This window comes from Glycine max, chromosome 2 (assembly GCF_000004515.6).
Source record: "Glycine max cultivar Williams 82 chromosome 2, Glycine_max_v4.0, whole genome shotgun sequence".
Classification (NCBI taxonomy): Eukaryota; Viridiplantae; Streptophyta; class Magnoliopsida; order Fabales; family Fabaceae; genus Glycine; species Glycine max.
Window position 1 is genome coordinate 45,990,278 of NC_016089.4, and position 22,717 is coordinate 46,012,994.

Sequence of the window (22,717 nt, forward strand, 5' to 3'; positions counted from 1 at the left end):
ACCCTTGACGATCATTTTCTCGTTAAATATATAATATAAAACCCAACAAAATGAAACAATATATTACACATTCTGAATGCTCTTCAAAAGTATCGCAGCCTATTGGCTATAATTCAGTCATTTAGAGACCCTTTTTTAATTTGTTTTTGACGTCCCTTTTGTCTTTATGTTTATATTCCAATCCCACAACAACGACCACACGTCCTTATCCTTTCCTAGCGCGGCTTTATTCATAAGACTAAATTTGATTGATTACAATGTACCTGCTTAAAATGGGAAAAACCTGTGTTCCAACAAAAGCGTATATTTTCCAAATTCTCCCCTCATCTTTTTCTCTCTGTATTATATTTTGGGTTGGCTACTAACAAGGCATTATTATTCGCCCACACTCTAAATAGACATATGCTATCGTTGTTCTGCTTTGACTATACCATTGGTTGTTTTGCTCAGTGCCAAATGCACCAAGCAGACCAAATGTAAATACCTATGGACACATAATATAAAGTTGACTTATCGGATAATCGAGTGTTCAAAGGAATTAACAACCCACATCCTTTCAGTACATTGCACTGGTTAGCCCTCAATAGCATATATATCTTTGTTCTGTGCTTTTGACCAAATTATTCAATAAAAGAAAAGTGGGAATTTAGAAACTCATACACGTCAGGGAATCAAGAGGACATGGGAGAAAAATAAACTGTGGTGAAGAATCCCTATTCATACACGTTACTTTATAATATTCCATTATATGCTAAAATAGTCTTTAATTATATAAATATATATCGAATAGAAATTCACTACATTATTCTCACATCATTCATCCTCCTATTCTAGAATATGATGGGACCAATAAGATGAATTTCTATTGAATATTTATATAAAAATTATTAATAGATATTTTAACTCCAAGAAAATATAATCATACTTAATTAAATTATTCTTCCATTCTATTAATGCTTCTCATTCAACTTACAGTTTTAAAAATATTAAAAGAGAATGATAAATTGAAAAAAAATCCTGATTTTAAAAGTTACAAATGATAATAAAAACAATATAATTAAAATTCCTAAAATATAATTATATTAAAATAAATTAAATTATGTGCATAATTTTTTATCGTCAAATTATATGTATATATAATTTGAAGTCTGAATATCTAATTGTTTTAAATATTGAAAGGGAGAGTTTTGTTATTGGTCATAATAGTATTAATTGGTTCAATATGATTTCTTCCAATAAAAGATGTACTTGTGGTTTAAATAATTTTTTTTAAAAATAATTTAATCTTAATTTTGCATACTTACACTCTAATTATGTTATGTTAATATAATATAATGTATATCAACATGTTGTTGGTGTAAGTAAAATTATACTTAAATTTTGAAATAAGTTTTTAATATCGAATCTTATGGATAAAAAATATTATTGAGGAAAGCAAATCCCAATAATGATGGATCAGAGTTTTTTTTTTTTTTTACAAAAATTACGTAAAAAAAAACTAATATAAAAATGTATTTTAATTTGTTGAGAATGTATGAAGCATGCTTTATCGTAGTTCCTTGCAGATAAAAATAAACTTCAATGTAATAAAAAAAAATTTAAAAAGTATATATATTATATACCCGACAAGAAAAAGTTAATTGACTACGAGAAAAAAAATGGCTTTCATTTAGAACATTACATAGGAAATGACTCATCTTAAATGTACATGACCCTTTATGGTGAATTAACTAATTAAGTACATATTTAATGCAATTTGTTTTTTTAGATGTTTAAATGCAATTAAGAAATTAATAATAAAATTTTATTAAAAATTATGATGCAGGTTCATTAATAATATTTTTATTAAAAAAATTCATTTTTCTTCTTTAGCCAATTTTCCAAGAACACTAGCTAGCATGCACAATAATATTATTTCCTTTTTGTTAGAATTACACAATAATTTTAAATCATTTTAACATAATTTGAACTTTTAAAATATTATTTATTTTTTAAATTATAAAAATTTCATAAAATTAAACCTTGATATATATATATATATATATATATATATATATATATATATCTTACTTTATATATATACATATTACTTCTTTTTTAAAATTTGTAAAAATTAAATGAATTGTGTCAGTGTTAATGAAACATGAATCAGAGTAGAATTTGATAATGCAGAGAACCTGCCCACAACTAAAACTGGATTATAAAAAGTCAAAACAAGAGAAACGTAAAGGAAGGGAGGATAGGGTTATTCAAGATAGAGCTAGAGAAAACGATGGTAGAAAGATGCAATTTTGACTAAGGTAGTAAGATAGATCCGTTACAAAATTGATGGCACTAATTTGGTTATGAAAAAGGAATCCATTCCAAAGCGATGGGCAATAAACCTAGATAAGTAAAAGAGGAGTTGACGAGCATGCGACGTTGACACGGAAGCGTTCTGAATTGATGATGGTGATCAAGTGCTGATATCGAAGGAAAGTGAGCTTGGTGATGATGATGTGTCGTAATTCAATTTGAAGACAAGTAAAAACTATGTGTTGCTAAGCTTGAGTTCAACACAACAGACACACATATATTGTAATTCATGCGAGGTAACCACAAGATCTGTAACCCGTAAAATCTCTCGCATGAAGTTCGTATTTTTAATGGGTTTGTTTTTTTTTCGAGCCCACATCTCCTTTCATAATTCGTGTGCTTGACATAATTATGAATTAAATTTGATAAAACAATAGAAAATTACATTTTAAAATATAAAATTTGATTCATTTTAAATAATTAAAAAAATTAATTACGAATTCTTTAATAAAAAAATATTTATCCAAAATAATAACATAATTTACATCTTAAACTAGCTAAAAACTTTTCTTACATTATCTTTATTTCATCTATAATTTTATACTAAATCAAAATATTATATCATCATTTACCAATCATTAAACCAGTACTTAAATTTTATATTTTTTTACTCTGTTTACACCCTTATTTATTAATATTTTATTTTTTATATTAAAATATAAAATTCTATAAGGGCCCACAAAGCTTACAGATAAAACACGTTTAACCCTTGAATTAAGCAAAACAGACTAAAAACCCATAATTAAAATGAACTCAAAATATCAAGACTCATACTGTGCGAGTTATGGATTTCACATGTGAGCCGCGAGCCAAGCACATGAAGATGAAAAATAAAAAGAGTACATATATTTAAATTTTTTTCATATAAAAATATTACTGATGTACTATTTCATTATTTTAATATACTCTTAACATAATTTTTAATATATATTTTTTTACTTGGTGATTTTTTGATTGATACTCTTAAAATACTCATTGATAGACTCATAAAATATTTTATTATTAAAATAAAAAGTCAATATTGATGACCAAATATAAGGATAAAATACATGTCCAAATCATGTTTTGGCATTCTATTTAGATTGCGCTAGACAAATGAGATTTTTAAGCTCGGATATTAATTAAACTTTAAGGTATATTTAGTCTTTAAATATGCACTAAAATTATTTGATCAAGTTGAGCCTTAACTTTGTGTTCAAAAGGTCCACAAAATCAAATTCTTTCTATAAGCGAAGGGATTGTTTGGTATATATGATAAGCAAGTGATGATGAAAGTAGGTTATTTGCAAACTCTAACACTCAATCTAGTATCAATTAATTTATAGAGTAACAGTATGTGGAAGAAGAGTTTATCTGGTCATATAAGTGGTGTCTTTTTTTATAGAGTTCAAGTACAAACAAGTTACGACTCAGTTAATGGATTGTTCCCTTATTGTAAATCTAACGTGACAAATACTCTTTATAGTTGTTAAATATTTTTAAACAGATTGGCATGAATGATGTGTGTATTGTAACTTTGATTCTTTGTATATTTTAGGGGGTAAGAAGTTTATAAGTTTAAAGTAGGGTGGTTTTTGTGGGTCTTGAATGATTGTTCAACCCAACAAAGACTTACACATATGGGGGGAGTCATACCAGGTTAGGCTTTGCTAGCTTAGGTGTGTCTCTATAAACCTATTACATTACATTGAATCAACTTTTTTAGTTTGATTTTTCAAGCAATATATAATGTAAATAGGCTTTATTAAATGATGTAATGTTTTTTTAGAAAATACGTTGAAAATTCATTGAAAATTATGGCGACCGCACATTAATAATATTTTTTGATTAAAAAAATACTTTACTACTATACGTGGCTCCCTAACATTAGTTACTAGTTAACATTGTCTTACTAAAAAAACAAGTATTAATTTTTTTATATAACTACTACTTTCATTTGAAACAAAAACGTTTATTTTTTTACTTTTTATCTATATCCAACTATAAATTGTCATCCGTTTGTTATCTTGTCCATGGTAGAAAATTCCTTTAATGTTTTCATTTTTAGTATTAGCTAGGTTTATCTAATTAAAGATGTGCCAACAAATTAAAATCATGAAGAATTTATTATAAAAGCAATTACTTGATGCTTTCAAAAATTATGATGAATTCAACTCACCCCAATTCAAACATTAACAGATACTCAAGTTAAATTTTAATATAGATTCTCGAAGTGAAATTCTCCTAATTAGAGAACAATATTATAAAAAAAAATACTGTATCAAAAATGTCATTTTGAAATTTCATTTTGGCAATTATTAATTGAGACCTGACAACAATGTGGTGGCATAAGCAGCACTCCATACAATAAAAGCTAGTGATAAATTAAGGGAAAAGGGATTTGAACTTGCAAGGTGGGAAGGTGCAGCAGTGACATTGCCAAAGTGAAGTGAATGATGTTACAACCATATTGATATCAGAAAAGCAGAATCGAATTCCCTCCCCCTGGCCTTGTAACGTTCCATATTCTGAAGCTTTTTTGCCCATCCCTTCTGGATGTGTTTGTTGTGATAAATGCTCTATCACCTTAGAAAGATTAATAAAAAAATTATATAAATATATTTAATGTCTATTCCTTTCTTCTATTAATTAATGCGCTGCCGACATGAGTCGGGATGAGGATAACTGGGCACTTGGAGTTGAGAGTTGAGACTAAGACACAGAAATACAAAAGGGGGAGGAACCCTCGATTTGCAGTATTACTTTCTCTTCTGCTCTGCAATCAATGTGTTGGGAAGACTTTTTAATTGTGTTCTTACCTCGCGTAATCGGAGTATATAAATTAAGAGTCTGCACGTTTTGAATGTGAAGTTTGTTTTGATCAATTCCGTCAAAGTTCAGAAAATTCATCAAATAAGAGTGTAACACTAATTATATTTCCAGTAATACATGCATTAACAAGTGATAAAACACATTGTACTACTGTAATTTTGTTTAAACATTGGGTGGTGCGTTAAGACAGTTAGTCCTTTCTTTGGCAACTGATGAATTTAGGCGTCTTACGTCAATTAATTAATCCCATACAGTATTTGATTTAAACTTATACTATTATGTATGAAATGTAGGACTAAATTTAGTAAAGTAACTTTTAACTTATTTTGATTTTCCTTTATAAAAAACTTATTTTGGTTTTTTGCACTTAAAATAATACTAGTACGTACTAAAGATTTATGTACTTTTCAATTACCTAAATGCATCTTGGGATTTAATTTTTATGCTTTTTTTTTAGTTTGAAAAAATTCAGAATAAATATTTTAGAATTAAATGTTTGGTAGTAATATAATAAAGGTTAATTTAAGGAAGAACGTTAAAGAGAAATGAATGTTATCCGTGCTTTTAATTGTTACAATATAAAGTCACATTTCTGTTGATTTCATTTCAACAGTCACTAACACATAATCTACAAATAGTATTTCTATATAAAAAAAAAGATTGTGTTTTTTTAAAATGAGAAGTATAAATTGGATTTTTATATGATTAGCCACAGATCAATGTTCCTATTGAAATTAGTTAACTTCCACAAATATTAATTTAATCATAAAAATTAAAAAGTCCTAAATTTTATTCTTATTGTCGTTTCTGTGAACATGATAATAATAATAATAAAATACACTAATTAAATAATAGTACTACGTAGTATTTCATTTTCAGATCCATTTATATGTACGGAAGTTAAAACCACCATTAACCACCTTTCAAAGAACAATATTTAATCTTATCAGCACTTTAAATTAAATCAACTATCTTATAATAAGCTTTATGCTTTTCAACTTTAGATTGTGAGTTTTAAAAAATAGAAAAATAAAATCATCAACACGAAAAAAAAAAGATATTTTACAATATGTTATGCATTCTGTAAAAAAAAAACATGGTATGCAAATTAATTAACTTAAAATAGCCAGTTTTATTACTTATCATTAGGATTGTAATTGGATCTAGTTAAGTGGGAGTTATCGAAGCTTAAGATAGCTTAGTTAATTTGTGAAATAATTTTTTTTTAAAGTTTGAGTTAATTTATTTAGACCTAAATACTTTTTGATCTCTTAAATTTGAGCTAAGGTTGGTTTTGACCCCTCTTAAAATATTTTCTTAAGTCCACATAATTTTGAAATTACCTGGTTTTGCGCCCTTTTTTTTATCATTTTAGCTCCTGATCGTGATAAAGACCAAAAGTGAGCTATTTTCTAAATTCGAAAGACTAAAACAATTACTTTTAAATTTGACAAAACAAAAATAAATTTGGCCCAATTTGAGAACTTAAAAGATATTTAAGTCAGAAAAATATGTCATTTATAAAAAAAATTCATTTATTAAGCATGTTCTTGATGTATTTTTAAGGTTATTAATATTTAGTAGACTTTTTATTTTATTTTAAAAGATGTAACAAAGTAAGGAAAGAAGTAAATAACACATGAACATGAAAGTATGTAATTCTATTTTTAGATGAAACTACAATTTATTAAATATGCCATTTTTAATATTTGTCGAAAGTAGTATTTTTTTATATTTAAGAGATTCATTGTTTTTTTAAGGTAAGATTTATTGTTAAATTTATAAAATTTCAAACTTATTTATTTATTTAATTAATCTAAAACCAAACCTAAAAAATATTAATTTAAGAAAACAAAAATTGCATTGATTAAGTATTTAAGAAGCCGAATTTTAAATAGTTTAAATAATTTACGAATTTACACCCCCGTACTTTTTTTTACGTACGTACACCCCACTGGTAATTAATTATAAATCAAAATATACTATCTGACCTCAATATAGTTAAAATAAGTTGAAGTGTGATCTGATCATTAACCGAAAAATAAATTAGTATAGTACTTCAAGAATTTGAACCAGCTCTGATAAGTTTAGGTCAAATCAAGTTATAAGAATGTAGTTAGGTTTGACCAATTTCAGTTAGCCGCTATTGAATCAAATCTTTCTCATAATTACAATAACCCTAATAAAAATAATAATAATAATAATAATAATAATAATAATAAATTATTATTACTATTATTATTTGTTATGCAAGTACCAATATCTAATATAAATATGTGCTGTTAAGAAAACAATATAGATGATGTTAAGTGACTTATGAAAATAAAATAGTTGATATACTCAATTTGCTAACATGTTTTTTTACCCTCAAAATTAAGTGCATTTGCACATTAAAAATTTATTTGGAAATTCGTTTTTATAAAAAAATTAAGTTATTTTTACAAATTCAGTTTGATGAAATAAGATTAAGCATGTAGATTAATTGACACAACTTACGTAACCTTAATAAATAATTTTAAGTTATAATCTTAAACATGTAACTAAGAGGAATAAAAAAAATACTCATGATAATCATATTCAATTCAAACAATATTTTCTTCTAGTAGATACTTGTGTTCTCTTAAGAGGGATAAAAAACACATATGTAATAAGTAATGACTAAAATATTGTCCTCATAGAAAATTTAAAAGACAGATTCAACTGTTAAGCGGACAAAATTATTGCCCTTAGCATCTTTTCTGGCCGAGACTTAAAAAATACACTTCTATTAGTTGAGTTGTGTCGAGAACTTATTAGCTAGTGTCAAATCTAAAAATAAACTAAATTTATATCGTGACAATCATTAAGTAGTTAATAACAACAAATTAATTCATATTTTCTCCAGAGACAAAGATTATACGTTGGATTCACCTAAAAAAAAATCATACGTTGTGTTAAAACTTAACAGGCTACGTTCATCTCCCCCCTAGCCGAGGCCCAGCTGCCAAACCCCCGCCTATAGAAAAATAATAAAATACTGATGCATAATTGTGACAAATGTTAGCAACATATTATTTAATATATTTTTTTAATACTTTCTCATGTCATATTTAATAAAAAAAATTCTTAATTTTATAATTTTTAATAATTTAGAATCAGAAAATATGATAAAAAAAAATAGCTAGTTAAAAAGTGTTATTATTAAAATGTTGTTGGTCATTTTGATTGATGTTGGTTTGAATTTTTTATTTAGAGGAATGAGTTTAAGTGTTATGAATAAATTAAATATGATAATAAGAAAAGATTTTACCTATCAAGTTTTGACTAAGATTAGTTAATGAAAAAATCAAGTACATAATTTTTTTAAAAAAAAGCGAGTTTATAATACTCTTCCAAATTATTGATCATTTCGCATCTGTGTATGTACACTGTTGTTAGTAGAAGACAATTGCATCCGAGGCATCATGCATAATGCATGCATTTGGAGGGTACATGCGTGGTTGATCTTATCTCCTTGTCATGACACGACGAAATATGTTTCTTCGTGAGAAGACATGCACAATAATAATTTTAACGAGGGCTACACATTGTGCGTTCTCAAGCCATTTTTAAGACTTTTGAACACTATGTACCTGCAGCTGCAGCAGTAGGTGACCATAAATGACCAAGTTCAAGTCCTGCACACATATTCATCATTAGTATCATGATTTTAAATTGCTATCACAATTACAGTGACAAAATGTGACTAATGTGATTGCAATTACAGTTGCATTATGGTGAGTCAAAATAACTTGATATTGCAATTATAATTACAATTATGGAATGTTATTTAAAATCATGAGCATGAACCATGGAAAATGGCCATAGCATATCACAGGTACGTAGTAATCCACGCCAAACACAGACGGAAGAATATTATGTGTATTGCAGTAGTTGAACTTGCATTCACTCCATTAATCCAACCTATTCGATAAAAGAACTCAACAACATCATCATTGTGACAACTACCGCAAAAAAGGGGGAGAGAAACCAACTACTCTCTCGTTCCTATTTATGGATAATATTCTGTCATTCTATTCATCACACAACAACTACTAGCTAGGCAGAGAGAAGTCTATACGTTTTTCTTTCTAAAACCAAGGTTACTGCTTGCTGTTGTTCTTCCAAGTAAAATAAATGAAGCTATGAAACAAAATAGAAGAAATAAAAATGAAAAGAAATATTCCACCCAAAATAAAACAAGAATCCACATGCCCATCCTCAATAGTTAGAAGAAAACCTTTGATCTCACTTTTAAATTTCTTAACTTAGGAGCAGTTTAGTGGTCAAATATAAGACAGGATATAGTTTTTTTTTTATCAGCTACCCAAACCCATTTACACAATTATAAAGCAAAACATAAAAATCTTTGCAAGTCCCTTTGAGTGTTAGTCTATAGTCCACCCAACTGTACAGTAAAATCTGTAATAAAAACTATATATGTCCCTAAAACACTTAATTGTCACCAATATAGAATTAACTCCCCCATCATATCCGGCCCTCATTCATATATGTTACCATGAAGTAACCTACCAACAGCCAATTCCTGTTACACAGAAAGCCAATTCATTAACATCTGAATGCAAACTACTTATTGTATCTTAATCTACTTTTTCATAAGCTAATACGAAAATAATTATGTTAGTTGTCACGTTAACATGTAAGTGTTACATAATTTTAAGAAATTGATGATATAATAAAACAGATATAAAAGGACCTGATCATTGTTTACATAAATAAATTTTAGACCTAATTAGTAAAATAAAAAATGAAAAAAAAAATCAAAATTACACATTTTAATACTTTAGGGAAGAAAAGTAAAATTAAACTTTTTTAAAATAAGTTTTTGTCATAATTTAGCTTTTTTTTTAATTATGTGGTTAGTCATATATAATTAAACTTTTCAAGTGGTATAGTGCTTTTTTTTTATTCATAAAAAATAAATTTGATAGCAATGACCAATTAATCAGTTAGATCCCTTGCCAGTGATGCAGTAAATTGAGCATAATTGAAATGATAGTGAAGTAAATTGTAATGATTTCAAATAAAACTCGTATACGACTCCCATGGCCCAGTTATTTGGTTATCTGAACCTTTCTTTGCCCTCAGAAATGGGAATCTTCTCGAAACAAGCCACATTAAAGGGACGTCAACTCACAGTTGGAGGTTGGGGAGAGGGGTTATTTTTATTTTTATGGTACAGAGGGAGGGGAGATTACACTATTCATTATGCAAATGCTACTACAATTGCTTAAATATGAATTGTGATGCTGAACACTCACACTCGGCCAGCACCTTCATTAATGAACCTAAACTCATTATTAAGCTAATAGTAGTTTGATGTGTAAACTATTATAGTTGCTTCTGGTGTCGACTATTTTTGACGTATGCCGTCACTTGGAGTCATTATTTTATTAACTAAATATTGTTGCAATTTGATAGTCAACATCACACAGGCAGAAGGTGCATGAATTAATTACCGGCCAAAGCTTTGTTAATTTGTTCTATAGCACAAAGATTCGACGGTTCATGTCATTTGCCAACTGGCCATTTCTATTTAATCACGTTATCAATTCAGCAGGGTTTTTTTCCCAATTTTTTTTATATACTCCGTTGTATTTTTAATACTTTTTATTATTTTAGATACAAATAAAAAATTTCCTAAAATATAAGAATGGTTCTTAACTTATTTGTAAATTAGTTCAATAATTTTTAAAAAATTTAAAATAATTCCTTATTTGTTTAATTAATCACATGTTAGTCCTTTAAAAAAATTTATGTATAAAGACAAAAATAGTATTTCGAATTTTTATATATGTTTTGTTTTTTTAATTAATTTAATTTATGCATTTCCTTTTTTAAGGCAATCCTATATATTTCCTTATAATTTCACTAGATAACATTTTAATAAAAATAGACAGTAATAAGTAAATTAAAATAATCATAGACTAACCCATTAGAGTTGACTTAAATAAAATAGGAGGTTTGGATTATTTATACGAGGTTATAATAAGTTCTTAAGTGCTGCATTTGTATGTATAAAAAATAATCATACACAGATAACATGTTTGTTTATTATATTTAAAAGTAATAATCATTTATATTTTATTTTATTAAAAAATATCAAAAAGTAAATAATTATTTTTTAAAATAAATTAAACTAAACACGGATTGAAGCTTGTTAATAAGTAAGCAAATATATTTTAATTTCTATCAAATATTCTTTAAAGTCTTAATTGTACATTTTTGTCACTAAACTGTTATAATTTTATAAATTTTATCACCGGAGTTTAATTTTTACCATCACACTATTTAATATTCTTAAATTTTACCACCTTGTTAAGTCCTCGTCAAATGTCAAATTGGAAGGATGATAAAATTTGAGAAACTTGATTAGTAAAATGATAAAATTTGTGAATTTATAAAAGATTATAGTCAAATATGCAATTAAGCTTTAATTAGAATTTTATTTTTTTAAAATTAAAATATTGCAATTCTTTAGTTAATTATATAATTGTGTTGTGTGTATTCCAACGGAGCATCTTCAATGTCACCTCGCACATCTATTTTATTTGACATTTGACAAAAAATTAACAGAACGGTAACATTTGAAAAAAAAAACGAATAGTAGGATTTTACAATTTGTGCAAAATAAACTACAATGATAAATTATAAAATTACAAAATTTTGGTGATAAAATATAAAATTAAGTCTTTTTAAATTAAAAATAATCAATAGATAATTTTTTAAAAATTTTCATCAAATATTTTTTAAAGCGACTAATTCAAAATAAGTAAAATATTATAGGAATTAAGACTAGAAAAATAAATATATTAAAAGGACTGAATAAAAAAAACAAAGACTAAAATCAAAATAATATATTTTTTAAGGAAAAAACCAAAATATATTTTAATGACCAAAATACTAATGCACTAAATTTTGGTAATTTGAAAGAAAAAAAAAATCTCACATCCTGATCCTGAGGAGCTGAAGAAGAAGTGTAATAATTCCTAGGCAGAATAGCACTGTCACACACCTGGCAACTGTCAAGTTCACTGTCACACATAGAACCCAGAGAAGCTACATGGTTGGCCCTGAACTGTGAGCCACGCGGCTGATTCCAAGGTACATTGTAATAAGAGGATCTCAGAATTTGGACTGTCCACAGTGGCAGAACACATTATGCCACTCTGCAATGTCAAGCCAATCCTCCTCATCGCCAGTATATTTTTAATCATAATTATAATATACTATGTTTAGTCAAACAATTAACTATACCACACTCCAAAATGTGCTACGAGCTAACTTATCTAGTAATAAATCTCTTCACATATAAATATACTAATAATATATATTCACAATCTTTAAATATACAGCGGATTTTGTAATGACAATCTTCACCATATGGCATATAGTAATATGATATTATGAATGCCAACACAAACCGACAAATCAGAAATGGCGGTTGTGGAGATTCTGAGTAGTTGGTTTAACTATAATTTTTTAGCAACCTAAGTTTCAATATTGAAATGAAGATCAACATAAAATAATGTTCAAGTAGCCGTAACAATACTGGATCCATATATGAAACAGTTCAGGATTAGCTAAACAGTTGAGATCCTAAGGAGCCGACCTTTTTCGGATTCAGGAAATCACAGCACACATACAGAACACAAATAGTCGGCGCTCCTTAGCTAAACACTTCAATATTATTTTTCAGATTTTTATTTTATTTTATGAAATATTACTATTAAGATTTGGAATATTTAATCTCATACAAACTAGCTAATTACAGTTTTTTTATATGTTGATAATAGTTTAGGTTTTTCATTTTAGTAATGACATGTAAAGTTTATTTTTAGCAACGGTAATTTAAAATTAAAATTACTTCCATTTTAAATATTATGATGAATAAATATTAAAAACTTTTTTTTTAGGAATATAAGAAGATAATCTGGAGTTTCTTTTGATAAAACAACTTTAAGTCTTACCTTATAGCATATTTATGTAATGTAAGGATCAAGATTACCTTGTCTAACAGTTGTATTTCTTATTTTATAATATTCACATTGAGAATACAACTTATAACCTCGTGTATATTATTAAAACTTTAGTACTACAATGAACCTAAAAGGTTAATTATACTGTATATATTGTTTGGTACTTATCAAAAGAAACATGTTTGGTTTATAAAAAATGTTTTCGAAGACTAATTTCATCTCTTACGCGAGCAACGCTTGGAAGATGTATATCTTGTGAAGTATAAATAATCAATTTTAACTTTGACAAATGCTAGAAAATTGAAGAAAAAAAACAACTAATTGCCCACTACGAAGAGATAAAACTATTGACTCTTACTCAAATTAGAATTGGTTGTCCTAATCAAAATTCTTAAATAATATGTTTAATTTATCTTGAAGAACAGCCGAACAAGTTATTCTTTTTCTTTTCTTTTTCAGCCTAGAACTTATTTATTTCGAAAGATTAAAAAAACACATGGATTGAAGTGATATTTTGGAATGATTTAAAACAGAGATTGAATAAGAAGACAAATCGGATCAGATATTGCACGGCATATATTTGCATTGTGTCCTTGAAGGCAGACCACCCACCATAGGGCCTGCGATACTCCTGGGATTTTAAGAAAAATCTTGAAGATCCATAGTAATCTCCAAATTTGCATCACATCTTTTATTTCTTGGATTTTGGATACTTGTTTTGCTTTTTACATAACATATCTAAGTCAAGTACGTCCTCGTTTCCCTTTTTTTCCGGCCATATGTGTCCCCATTTTCCACCAAGACCCCAAACCACATCTCTCTTCTCTAATCAAGTTCATTCAACCTTCCCTTAAATAATTTCCACCCCGAGACAATCCCACGTGTCTCTGCATTTTGCTTGCCAACAACACCCTCCTCCTCCAAGTGTCAAGAGGTTTTTATGCTTACTATTATGATTATTTAATCCATGATAAAAATCCCCCAACATGCTTGTCAATTTATTCAGAACTTAAATAATTTTGAAGTCCTTATTTCAAACCATATCTCCAAAGATAACATCAATGGATATCAGTTCTTCTTTTATTCATTACAAGTTTAGTGTGTCTTTCAACTAACTAGCTCTTTAATGGTTTAATAAAATCTTAAGAGATTAAAAATTCATAAAAATATTTTAAAACTCAATCTTAGAAATAGTCTTTATTTATTTATTAAGTGCTAGTATCCTTCCAAGGCAAAAAGGAGAAGCATAGGAAAAATAGACAAATTCTAACACTCGTCCTATTTGAACCAACCCGCGAATCACAATTCTAAACATTATATCCACACAAATCCCCTGTTTTCCGTTACCCATCAGAATCACATCATACAAACCAAGCAAAAGATTCCCATACTCACATGAATTTCACTGCGCTATAGTCGTCTCTATTGAACCGACACCAAATTGCTACAATCACGAGCTAGTTCTCCGTCCTTTTATATCGTGCACCTCACCCTTTTGGATTTCTTCCACTATACAAATCGTGATTTCACCTGGATTTTTTTTCGATGGGAGAGAAAATTAAGGTTTTACAAATGGATAAAAGAGTATGAGGGGGCCAGAGGGGAAGAGGGTGACGGAGAAAGAGTGTGGGGAAAAAAGGTTTTTTATTTTACAACTTTCTCCATTATATATACTATAAAAATAATTGTCCATTATATCTCAATTAAATAGTCAAAAATTCTATTAAGAAATAGTTAATTATATTTTAATCGTTAATTTTACTTTTAGTCCTTAAATATAATTTTCAACATACTTTTAATGATTAATGTTATATATTATTATATTTGTTTTAATTCATAATTGTTTTTTTAATTTTTGAAGTCTTATTATTATATTATGTTGTGTGACGATAAAAAAAGATAAAAATTAAATTATATTCTATCTTTAAATAAAACAAAATTTAAAATTTGATAAATTAATTTAGTAAAAATATATTGATATTTTGATCCAATAAAAATTTATTAACATTTTGATATAATTTATTCAGGTTCATCTATTTTATAAAAAAAATATTATTTATCCTAAATAAAATAAAGATGACAATGAGGACCGAGTTTTGCAGCGTCAGCAAAAATAAATGCATGCATCTGTGCTTCCTCTCACAAAAAAAAAAATAAAGAAGAGAGCTTTTGCTGCCCTATATATACGGGACACTCCCACCTCACCTCACTCCACACTTACCCAATTAGGCACACCAGAAGCAGGCCAGAGAAAGAAAGAAAGAAAAGACAAAAAAATCTGTTTTATCCAATTTTGCTTCATCAACTACCAAAAATGCCTTCTCCTGTACCCACCTTGCTCTCCAAATGCACCGTCTTCCCAGACCAAAAGTCCACTCTCGGAAACCTCAAACTCTCCGTTTCGGACCTTCCCATGTTGTCCTGCCACTACATCCAAAAGGGATGCCTCTTCACCCACCCCAATCTCCCACTCCACTCTTTGATCCCTCTCCTTAAATCCTCACTCTCTCGCACTCTTTCTCTCTTTCCACCTCTCGCCGGCCGTTTAATCACCGATTCCGACAGTTACGTCTATATCGCTTGCAACGACGCCGGCGTCGATTTCATTCACGCCAATGCCACTGCCCTTCGCATCTGTGACTTACTCTCCCAACTCGATGTTCCTGAATCTTTTAAGGAATTCTTCGCCTTCGATAGGAAAGTCAGCTACACCGGTCACTTCTCTCCGATTCTCGCCGTTCAGGTCACCGAACTCGCCGACGGCGTTTTCATCGGCTGCGCCGTCAATCACGCCGTCACCGACGGCACCTCCTTCTGGAATTTCTTCAACACCTTCGCTCAGCTCTCTAGAGGAGCCAGCAACTGCATCCGCAATATACCGGATTTCCACCGCGAGTCGGTTCTCATCTCCGACGCCGTTCTCCGTTTGCCGGAGGGCGGTCCTCAGGTCACGTTCGACGCCAACGCGCCTCTGCGCGAGAGAATATTCAGCTTCAGCCGCGAAGCGATTCAGAAACTCAAAGCCATAGCGAACAACCGCCGGTGGCCGGAAAACAACAACTTCGCCGGCGAGTTGTTACGGAAGAAAAGCAACGATAATCTACTAAAGGAGAACAAGGCGACGACAATTCTTGAGAACTGGTTCAAGGTGAATTCAAATTCGATTTCGAAACCGCAAACGGTGGAAATTTCGTCGTTTCAATCAGTGTGCGCGCTTCTGTGGCGCGGGGTGACGCGAGCGAGGAAATTTCCTTCGTCCAAAACGACGACGTTTAGAATGGCGGTTAACTGTCGCCACCGGTTAGAACCCAAACTGGAAGCGTATTACTTCGGGAACGCGATTCAGAGCGTGCCTACTTATGCTTCCGCGGGTGAGGTGTTATCCAGGGATCTACGGTGGTGCGCGGAGCAGCTGAACAAAAACGTGAAGGCGCACGACGACACTATGGTGCGGCGCTTCGTAGAGGATTGGGAGCGCAACCCGAGGTGCTTCCCACTTGGGAACCCTGACGGTGCATCCATCACAATGGGTAGTTCTCCGAGGTTTCCAATGTACGATAACAATTTCGGGTGGGGAAGACCACTCGCGGTGCGAAGCGGAAGAGCGAACAAATTTGACGGTAAGATCTCAGCGTTTCCCGGAAGAGATGGAACAGGGACCGTTGATTTGGAGGTTGTTCTAGCGCCCGAAACCATGGAGGCGCTAGAGTCTGATCCCGAATTCATGAAATATGCAACGTGTCAATTATGACACGTGTCGAGCTATGGTGCATCCAGCGTATTATAACTACTTGCTCGCATGGTCACGTCATGCTCGTGTTCTGTTCGGACGGTGGGGATGACTTTATTCGGGAGTGGGGGCTGTATCATTGTGACATAGTCTTATTTTTTTTTTTTTAGCGTTTCTCTCTGTACTTTTTTTTATAATTTTAATTTGAGTATGATGTTTTTCACCTTATGAAATGTTTTCCTTTTCGTTTCTCTTCGAGCATGGGATTCGTGATAGAGTTTTCAGAGACAGTTGTAATAAAAATTATATAATTAATATCACCAATTAACTTGGACTTTTAATATTAAAAAAATCTCACAATTCGGTTTACAACATTGACATGATTACTTTGATTCTTTATAGTATAATAAAACGTGTACCAATCAATTTAAATCTGGAACGTTAATGCAAGTTAAGAGTTATTAAAAATGAAGATGAAAACAAATTAATGTATAGTGTGAATCTTGAAGACTAAAATTGAAGAAGAGTCGTTTCGTTGGATTGGAGCCAAGCATTGAAAAAAAAAACGTGGGATTGGATCAAGTACTGACTGCCGTACTGGATTGTGAGTTGAATAAAGGCACGTTAGAGTCCTTTTAGAGACTTGACTGTTGAATTGAAGTGTGTATTTTTTACGGACAGCTGAATGTAGCGCTTTTATTTTGACTCTATCCAACCCTACCATACATACCACTTGATTAAATGCACTCGATGTCAATATCTAGATGATTTATATCAACCAAATTCAGATGTACAAAGTTTTCGGACACAGAACAAGTTGCTCCACTTTCCCTAATAAATGAAATTTGTAGACAGTGCCGTCACGTTGGAATATTGGATTGTTTTTCGTTGACTTTGATTTGGGACAAGTTAAATAGGAAAAGGCCAAAAGAGACCCCAGCATAAAACACAGCAAGGGACAACAGTCCCGACAATCTAAAACTGAGATGGATTGGACGAAAAGAGAGAGAGAATTAATGGATGTAATAAGAAAAGTAAAATTAGAGATAAATAAGTGAATAAATAGTTACTTTTATTCTGTCTAATTCATTTATAAATATGTCTTTCAAATATGAAAATATAAAATTTAGTCCTTGAAAATATAAAAAGTGCGACAAGTATGTCATGCCGTTAATTTTGATTCATCACCGTTAATAAAATAGTCTACGTGATATAGAGGGACAAATTTGTCAGTGAAATGATTGTCATCGTAGATTGGCAGTATAGAAGCATATTTGTCATAATATTTTTTTTAATTTTTTATCTTTTCATCCCGCTAACAAATGCGTCCCTAAAAGATGAAAATGCATAAATTAGTCTCTGAAAGTATAAAAAGTACAACAAATATATCTGAATATTAATAATAGATTGTGACTAATTATTATTATTATTATTATTATTATTATTTATAATTTACTGCTCTTATTCGTTTAATACTTACGCAATATAGTATTTAAATTTTCTTTTAATATAAATATTTTTATTATTTTGATTTCCTTGTCAAACCTTAATCTTTGCTATTAAAATTTTTTTATCTTATATTTTATAATTTTATCAAATGTCTACTAAATTTCTCACTTTTAATCTTTAAAATTATTCCATACACAATTCCAACTTAAGTGTCATCATATTTATATTGAAAATAATATGTCGAGAATTTTGAGTAGAAAAAATACAACCAGCCGCGGGACCAAATTTATTTATTTATTTATTTTTAAAAAATAATTTAATCAACTATTTTTATAAAAAAAAATCTCACAAAATTTAAACTAGATAAAGCTAAAGTGGAATCATAAATTTTTTTTTTCTTAATCAATAATATATATATATATATATATATATATATATATATATATATATATATATATATCAAATATGAAAGAATTCCTTGGATAAATCTTATGTGCTTCTATTTGAGATAACACTTATTATACGTATTATGAATTAAATGAAAATAGTTACTAACAAATAAAGAACCCAAATAAATTTAAATAAAAAATACAATAATGTTCAAACTAATATAGAGGTTAACTTAAAAAAAACAAAAAAAAACTAATAGAGAGGTTTATTCTTTACCTTTGGGACGTAGTGTTGTATCCCTCGCTGATTTAAGGACTGCAGCGACCTTGCATTCCATTTGACATACTGTGACAGAATGCTTAATAAAGATTAATAATTAATTGAAGAAACAAAAAATTTCAAGAAATAAAAGACTTTCATTTTTTTAAATGGTAACTCAATTTTTTTATATCATAAAACTAAAGAATTTTATTTTATTTTGAAAAATAAGTAATTATATTGATTAATTAAAAAAACTAATTAACAATTTGACAGATGAATAAATAGATAGATAATCAAAATATAAAAGTTTAAATCTTAAGTTGTATTTTACTATTTTTTAATCCATTTTTCCATAGATTCTCTCCTATACAATTTATTATTAACGTCCGGATATATTTGTCATATTTCTTATACCTTCGAGGATTCAATTTTACATTTTTATCTTTCAGGGACATATTTGTCAGCGGATGGGAAGACGAAAAGTCAAAAAAATATTATGACAAATATGCTCATATATTGACAATCCATATTGACAATTATTTCCATGACAAATTAGCCCCTCCATGTCACGTAGGTTATTTTATTAACGGTGACGGAAGAAAGTTAACGGCATAACATATTTGTCGACTTGTCGTACTTTTTATACTTTCAGGAACTAAATTCTTTATTTTTATCTTTTAATGATGTATTTGTCAACGAATTAAATATTGAGAAGCAAAAGTGACTATTTACCCTAAATAAGTGGATATTTATGATTTTAACGGGGACAAACTGTTGTTGTAGCTGTCTAGGATTACGAATTATGGTTTGATCTTTGACACATAAAGTTCAATTAATCCCAAATAATTTTAGCTTGAACGTGTGAATTCACATTCTTCTTGTGTGAGGCACAAATCAAAGAATCAAGTCATATAAAACAGGTAAAAGTAAATTAATTATCTATTATTAACAGGTATTAAATTAGTTTAAAAATTCTAAATTAATTAATTAAAAATATTATCCTTTCGAAATCACTGACATCAAACGTGGAAAATAAATCAGATAATAAAAATGATAATATGGAGTTAGAACGAAAAGAAGGTTAATTGTTAGTTGGAAGAAAAATCAGACAAGCATAAAAACATTGAATTCATCAGCGTAAAATAAGCTTAGGCTAATCTTATGACATTATTCGGCTGGCAACAATTTTTCATTTTGTCAAAGTACCAACAATTTTCTTTTTTGACAAATCATGCAGCAAGAGGGACATTTTGTCCATGAAGTTTGTCCTGGACAACAGCATGATGACAATTACACAACTGCAAGAGTTACCTGTAGGTATTTTTGTTTGATTTTGGTGAAAAGAAGTGGAAACAGAAATGATATGATCGTAGAGAAATAAAATAAAATAAAAGTTTTGGCCTAATTGTATTTTTAATCCTTTTAATTAGAATTATTTTTAATTAAGATTTTTTAAGAACTAACTTATAAGTGCCATGATAAAAATATAACATACAAGGTATATTATCATATTTAATTTATATTTTATGAGTTGATAGGATAACATAAACTTATTTTATTTACTTATCTTACATATTCATTAATTTGAAAAAGTTATCCTACATGGGGAAGTACATTATGAACAAATAATATAAAATAGAAAAAAATTATTTCTCCGACCTTTATTTTATATTATTCAATTTATTTTTCAACTTGTATAAATATTTACTATAATTAATTTTTATTTTTGTCAAAAACTTGGTGGACATCCCTATATTATGATCATTATCACCATATTATCATTAGTGCAAGTGTTATTATATAGGATCATTGTGATTGTGACCATTACGGTTTCCAAGACCACAATTATCACCCTACTATTACTAGTCTTGCTTTTGTAATTACAAATACCACATTGCTATTATTCTAATTATTATTACCATCATTTACAGTTTATTATCATTATCACTTCTATCACAATCATCATATTTTATTATTATTTTTCTTGTTGTCAATCCCCTAAATTATATGATTATTGTAATTGATATTCCTATTACTACCACTATTTTTTGTAAGGGTAATGTTTTCCTTGATATACAATATATATATATATATATATATATATATATATATATATATATATTACTATAAATTAAAGTAACTATCCTTATCTAATATAAGCCTAATAAACCAAAATAGGGATAAAAGCTTATCTTGTTTCTATTCTTTAATATTTTATCTTGTTATCCAATATATTCCATCATGATCACCAAATGAACTCATTTTTAATTGGTTTATTTTGTGAAATTGAGTAAAAATGACAATTTAAAGGTGTAAAAAAAAGGGTTAGAAAGAAAAAAAATCAACTATAGAATCAAGTTTTCTTAATTTTAATTTTCAATCAGGGATACTTAATTGACTTGAAAAACTTGAGAAATCAATTTACTCTTAATTGGTCAATAGATAAAAAAATGGGTAACAACTTCTTTCTCTTTAATTGGAGGAAAAATATTTAATATAATTATAATTTTTTGTATTTAATTAAATAAGAGAATAAAAACTGTTTTTTTTCTTGTTTATTTTTATCTCAACAGTAGAAGTGATTTGGTGACGAAAGAGTGGTTAATTCAATTAATACATGCATGTCTTCCTTAAGCAAGTCGTGAATTCGAATTTTCTATACATAAAAAACTATTAGAAGAGTTAATTTAATTATATTGTAGTTCTTCTGAATAATAAGGTTTAGTGCAACACTTTCGAAACAAAATGGCCCATAATACGAATTGGCTCTGAATCCCAAATATAGAACAGTTCATAACAGGTCCATTTTATCTTCATCATAATGCAAATATTCTTAACTTCAATAAAATTAACTTCTGTGAAGAATATTCATAGTCCTCGATCAAAATCAATTGAAACATCAAAATTTTAATAGAAAAAAAACATAAAACATCTTTAAAAACTATTTTTTTCATAATAAACATTGTCTATCTTCTTATCTTTAATTATAAGATCTTTTAATTAATTCAATTAATTATATTATAATCTTAAAATTATTCTTTTCTTATCTCTCTCTCCACTTAATTATTCTTAATGAAAGTTTGGAGAGAAAAAATTAAATAAAAATATATAAGAAAAGAATTATTAATACATCTATAAATATATATATATATATATATATATATTTATTTATAATTAGAGACAAATGAAAGTATTTATTATTATTGTAATAAATAATTAAATAGCAATGTACAATTCAACTTGCTTCCCTAAACTCTAATCCCCCACATGTCTAGTACACTAGGGCAATGCTAGTGCATGCGCATGCCGGCATACAAATTTTCGACACTCACTGTCAGTCCACAAATATTATTCGTAGAACGCATTAGGTTTTTGGAATTTGGTGGTATCTCACACGATGTGGTAACTGCTCGTACAATGAACCTTGTGGGTTCATGGAATGAAAAATGATGAATGGTCCACGCTGCATTACTTTTATTAACATTTGCAGTAGTCTGCCAATGCAGTTTTCAATTCTCATACCGCAAATTTAAACCCCAAACGTATCTTCCAACAAGGGTCAATATCATTTCACACAGGAATTTCCATTATTGACACGGTCATAGCACAATAACTGTAGTGATCAATTGCAACTAATTCTCATGTGCTAATAATAATATATAGCTGTTTGCACCGGCCAGGCTAGTCTTCACCAACCTTTGTT

The 22,717-nt window shown here is 28.8% G+C and overlaps 1 protein-coding gene and 1 long non-coding RNA gene across 2 annotated transcripts; one reads left to right on the plus strand and one right to left on the minus strand.

Moving 5' to 3' along the window:
• Positions 1-9,340: 9,340 nt before the first annotated feature.
• Positions 9,341-14,838, minus strand: LOC106798018 (uncharacterized). Its single transcript, XR_001387330.2, has 3 exons — positions 14,580-14,838; positions 12,221-12,374; positions 9,341-9,730 (listed from the first exon to the last, which is right to left on the minus strand). It is a non-coding gene; the product is annotated as an uncharacterized lncRNA (long non-coding RNA).
• Positions 14,839-15,369: 531 nt separating this feature from the next.
• Positions 15,370-17,142, plus strand: LOC100500612 (uncharacterized acetyltransferase At3g50280). The gene has a single exon (XM_003519332.5). The coding sequence runs from the start codon at positions 15,499-15,501 to the stop codon at positions 16,933-16,935; it is 1,437 nt and encodes a 478-aa protein (XP_003519380.1). The 5' UTR covers positions 15,370-15,498; the 3' UTR covers positions 16,936-17,142.
• The last annotated feature ends 5,575 nt before the right edge of the window (positions 17,143-22,717 follow it).